Source organism: Lolium rigidum, chromosome 1, assembly GCF_022539505.1.
Source record: "Lolium rigidum isolate FL_2022 chromosome 1, APGP_CSIRO_Lrig_0.1, whole genome shotgun sequence".
NCBI lineage: Eukaryota > Viridiplantae > Streptophyta > Magnoliopsida > Poales > Poaceae > Lolium > Lolium rigidum.
The window spans coordinates 336,437,422-336,443,144 of record NC_061508.1 but is presented as its reverse complement, the minus strand read 5'-3'; the positions used below and the strand labels follow the sequence as shown (position 1 = coordinate 336,443,144).

General features: G+C 44.6%; 1 protein-coding gene across 1 annotated transcript; it reads left to right on the top strand.

Moving 5' to 3' along the window:
• Nucleotides 1-4,292: 4,292 nt before the first annotated feature.
• LOC124684434 (auxin-responsive protein SAUR71-like) lies at nt 4,293-4,586 on the top strand. The gene has a single exon (XM_047218747.1). It carries the CDS (start codon nt 4,293-4,295, stop codon nt 4,584-4,586), a length of 294 nt encoding a protein of 97 aa, XP_047074703.1.
• Nucleotides 4,587-5,723: the final 1,137 nt, after the last annotated feature.

Below are 5,723 nucleotides of genomic sequence, written 5' to 3'. Positions count from 1 at the left end.
CACATAGTGGTTCCGAAGTCTGACACAAATTTCATTAAATCGGTGTCACATAGTGTATGGCCTTATGCACCTCGTGCTTTCCCCCAAGAAGAATTGACTGTCGGTCTCTTTTGTTCTAGCTGCAGGTGCGCATGCATGTGCACATTCTGGTCTACCTTTTGCAAGAAAGTATAGAAGTTCAGCCTATTGAATTACTCCTCGATCTAGTTTCTAAAGAAAAATATCAATGAAAAAGCTGTAGAATTTCGCTGGCTCATAGCTCATTTGTGGAAACGTGGTCCCTGCACGCTAGCGCTGTCAATCATTCTAACCTAGGCACCTAGCCCACCACCGAATACTAGTTGTTTGCATTTCTGTTCAAAGAAAAACCAGTTTGCATGCAGGTTCAAAAGAACCCCAAAGTCCACTTCAGACTAAAAGGAGGAAAATTTGCATGGTAAAATCCAAACATGCATGTATGTCACATACCCTACAGGAATGGGAGGCTACGCCCGAGGACCAGGCTATACACCGACGGCCAAAAGTCGGGGCCGTCGGTGTATGGCCTGGCCAGGCCAGCCTGCAGTCCGATCCTCGGTGTAGCGTTACCGTCACCATAGCGAGGTCTACGCCGAGGGCAGCCCTTAGCATATGTCTGGCCCTAGGCGTAGACATGGCTACCCCGACGGCCACCCTCGGCGTAGGCTATTTTTCAAATTTGTCTAATTTTGTAAAAATCATAACTAATTCATATGATGTTAGAAAAATGCGTATAAGCTATCAAAATATTCAGAAAAACATCCTCTATCCGTTTACATCAAAATCATGCATATTTGAATCATGTATAGTACCATGGTAACATACTAACAATTCAAACACTTTCTTATATGTCCACGGGTTCCTGTTTTGGCTAGATGGCAATTTAAACAAAGTCAGAAAATTCCGCGGAGCCGCATGACATCAATTTATGTGTCCTAGTAACCACTCCAAAAGTCAGAATTAGGATACGGCAATTATTTTGGGAAACTCTTCAAAAAGAGGGCTATCAAGTCCGGAGTTCTATGACTCTTAGGGCGAGTAGGAAACGGTCCGGGACACCGCATAGTATTGCGCGAGACCTCCGCGTAGTGGTAGGACACCGCCTCCGCACCACATATCACATGTCATATGTGCGCGCTAGGTGTCTGGGAATCCCCGTGGCTTTCTGGGTGTCCCGCCGAATCCGCTCGAAACTGACCGGATTTGAACTAGGGGTACACTTTCCGTCGCTCAATAAATTCCACGAAAAATGTTTTTAGATCTATAACACATCACTTTATATGCTAATTTTTTTCCGTTTAGCATGTTGGTGAATGGTACACCAGCGCGTCCGGTACAACCATTTCGCATCTCCCGAGGGGGCTGTTTTGGCCGGATGGCAAACTGGACGTCATATTTGGATTCCTCTAATTTTTAGGTTCAAATGATGATATGGATGTTATATTTAAATTCCTCTCATTTTTCTGATCGATTTAGACATATTATTTGTGGAATTTCGATTTTCTGATTTAAAGATATTAATTATTCTATATTAAATAGAAAAAAGACAAAAATCATTTTATTGTTATTTGAATTTATTATTATTATTACTTATATATTCATTGTTGTTTACTTAACTTATTATTTGGAATTCAAAAATAAAGAGGTGCGACATCATGGTCCAAGGATTAATAGGGTTGATATGTTATTATTGTCACTAAAGTGTCAATTTTGTAATGGAAACTAATTCGAATGGAACCAAGATGTTAAGCGTGCTGAGCCTAGAGTAGTGTGAGGATGGGTGACCAACTGGGAAGTTTGACCATGATTGTAATTTAACCTAAGATTAAGTGTACTTAGATTTCAAAGTGTCTTGGGTGAAAGATAAAGAAGTAAAAAAAAGAAAATAATGGTGTAAAATAAATTAAAATTTGAAAAAAATTAAAACTATATGCCGAGGATTTTGCCATCGGCATAGCAAAAAATGATTTTTTTTGGATTTTTTTTTGAAAATGGAAAATTGATTTTTTTAAAAAAATTTGTATGCCGATGATTTTGCCATCGGCACTGGTCCTACGCCGAGGGCCGAGCTACGCCGACGGCAATAGTGACTCTGCCGAGGAAGGTAGTCGCCGAGAACACGGCCCTCGGCGTAGCCTATGCCAACGACCAAAACAGGCTACTTTGAGGGTTCCTGGCCCTCAGCATATCGGCCTATTCCTGTAGTGATACCGCTTAGTAGCTGCTGCTGGTAGCTCATTGGGTATGATTTTAATTCCAAACAGATGAACTCCATGAGGCTTGTGATTTTGACGAGCTACCAGCAGCAGCTACTAAGCGGTATGTGACATACATGCATGTTTGAAGATCAAGAAGGTGGTTAGTACATTAGTAGATATATAACTGAACCATTCATTCACGCATAGTTCAATTCCAATGTGAAGGTTTATAGTAAACTCCGCATCAGCAACTCACGTATATGTCATAGTATGGAGGACATTTTTGTTTCATCTATACGCATTAGTATTGTGTTTATTTCCAGGAAAAGAACATGTACTACATGTCTAATATACTACTGTAGTATCCCACAAAAAGAAAACTATTGTAGTACATGTACATCTCAAGCAAGCATAAGTTCTTGTAAAATGTTTCCATGAGGAAAAATGTCATGTATGAAGTAATAATTAGTTTCTCAAAATAGCTTTTCGTCCCGCTATATTAATATAGCAACCACACGATACAAGCATGCCAGGGCCGCATCACAATCAAGCCCAAAGGAAACTGCAGAGAAAGAAAAAAAAAGAAAACAAATGTCGACACTACCAGCTCGACAAGAATGATGACGACCTGCAACCGTTGTGTCCTCGAGAGGATTCCAACCATGCAAGCACACCGAAATGCCACATACCAAAACAACACCTTCAACAAGGAGACCAACGACGACTACGCCGCTGCTGTCCAGAGTAATCCTATGGTTTCCCCGGTACGCGGAAGGGAATGGAGAGGGGGTACATCCGACGCCCTCCAGGAAGGCAAGGCGGCACCCTCTGGCACCACTACGTCAGAGTCAGACGAGCCGACATGGATTTCTCCCAACCACCAAAACCACCACCCTGGACGATTCAACGAGCTCCACCCGACATGCTGCCTTCACCAGCACATGCCTCCACAGTCTTGAAGTCATCCTCGCCGTCTCCCTGTGGACATCGGTGCAAGGCCTAGAGGAGGAAAATGGAGACAAGAGGGCCCGGTGTAGCACACCACCGCCAGTGGGAGGGAACTACCTCCACCGTCTTCGCGGCAGCTGACTGGATGAGGAAGCAAGGACAAACTATGCCTCGCAGGACCCACACTGACCCGTGAAGTCCCCACCGCCAAGCTGCAGCAGGCTGGCCGTAGCGTCGCCACCACCCTGCCATCGCCGACGTGCCTTTTTCGACTCCTACCGCAGTCGAACGAGGGGCCTATGGCCTGCCCAGCCCAGATGGGGCCCAAAGTGGCCTAGCTCTGGGCCGAGCCGGCGCCGCCACCACTGGCCCCGACCTTGCCGCTCCGCCGCCAACGATGGTGCCGCCGTGCCTCTTTCCACCCGACACACGGGTCTCACGGTGCCACATCAGACCGCCATCAAGCCGAGGGACACCACCACGGGTTGTCGTGCACCGTGCCAGGGATCCGCGCTCGCGGGGAATGGCCGCCCGCCGTCGATGGCACCACACAGACAACACCCAGTTGCCCGCGCCGGCGGCGGAGGAGAGGAGGAGGGGCGGAGAGAAATGGCAGGACGAAGTGTTTTTCACTAAACGTGATTTCTTCTGGAAGTAATAATTAGTTTTTTTGTGAAATTCGAAGTAGCAATTAGTTAATCTAATCTAGCGGCCGTTTGAATTTTTAAAATTCCAGCACACTCACCAGCTGAGTGGGTAATTCAGGAGTAGGAAAGTACCTTTCCAAATTCCACGGTCTTAACTTCAAAAGATGCTTATGATAGCCAACATATTTGAACCCACTGGATGTTGACACCAACCACGACCGCAGTGGCACCACACAACACTAGTATTATTTTGCTCGATCTGTCTCTCTCTCTCCTCACACACCACACGGTGACGTCAAAGCACAAAGCAGTCATGACCCAATCAAACATTCCGTCGCTACCTTATAAAAGGCCGGAGAGCCACAAGCCAAGGCCAGGCAAAGCAACACAAACACACACGCACGTATGCACAGGAGCACCTCAAAATTAACCTACCTGCAACAAGCTACCTGCGCCAGCGAGCTTAATCGATCAAACGACAATGAGGGAGCTGATTCGGCGGCTGAGCTTCTCGGACCGGGTGAGCGACGGCAGCGGCGGCGTGCCGCGCGGGTGCGTGCCAGTGATGGTGCTGGGCGACGGCGTCGACGACGAGGCCGAGAGATTCGTGGTGCGGGTGGAGGCGCTGCGGCACCCGTCGCTGGCGGCGCTGCTGGAGATGGCCGCGCAGGAGTTCGGGTACAAGCAGGAGGGCATCCTCCGCGTCCCCTGCGCCGTCCACCAGTTCAAGCACGCGCTCTCCACCGCCGGCGCCGTCTCCTCCAAGAACTACTGACTAATTAGGTCTCTAACAGATCATTAGGCGATGTGTCGACTACGACGGGTAATTAAGGGGTGAAATCTTTGGTGCTGTTCAGTAGTTGACTCTCTCTTGACCTTATGCATCTTTTGCTCTCTCTTTTCCTTTTGTTTTTTTTTTCTAAATGGGCATGATTGACATGAGACGGTTGCATGTGTACTTGCACCATTGCAATGCAAGGTTAGAGTCGTTAGACCTCCTGTCACATATACCAAATGAAATACAGTAATATATTCTTCAGTCCACCTTTCCTAATATTGATCTTTTATGGAATTGATGGACATGATGCAGATGCCGAGATGAAACTTCTCTCCTAGTTTCTTCAAGTTAAATGTTTTCTTTTGTCTAAAAGGCAAGGAAAATTTAGGTCAATGAACTCGGTTTGTGTGTGTTTATGATTATCAATTGTAGTGTATTTTGTCTACGCAAGAAATAATTCGTTTGTTCGGATTAACTGTTTTCATATATATATAAACATCAAATAATGGTCCATTGGAATGTTCATCTTCTCCTATGGTGCGAAAATATAGTGCATAAGTTTAGTCAAATGAAAATTAATTTTATTCAATATATCATCATTAAAAATTCTCCAGGTATCTACAAATACAAGAAAAATCCCAAAATCAGGAATTTGATTTGAATTTATAAAAACTTCCTGAAATATTCATATACATGTGGATTATATTTTTGAAATTCCAGGTGGCATCCATGTCTTTTTTCATATTCTCCAAATGTATAACTTGGAGTGTGAAATGCCATCTATTGCTCTAATAATTTAAATTTTATCATTTTTGAAGTTGGTCACCTACTTACCCTAGAAACCAACGCCTAAACTCGCTTATCTTATTTGCATGGACCTGGCATCCACTTCTTCCGTCTTTTGCGCACTGTGGTATTTCAAATGTAAAATAGTTGTGTGGAGAATTACATCAGCGGTAGCTTATGACAAGTAAAAATGCAGGTACACCAATCACCATGCATCTATCACAAATCAATAGATTTAATCGAAGATTAAAAGTTTGTCACAGCCAATATCTGGTGTTAATTTTGATGTATAAAATTTGGTAATGTGACATTCTAGGTTCGCTCCACAAATTGAGCAAGAAATAAGTT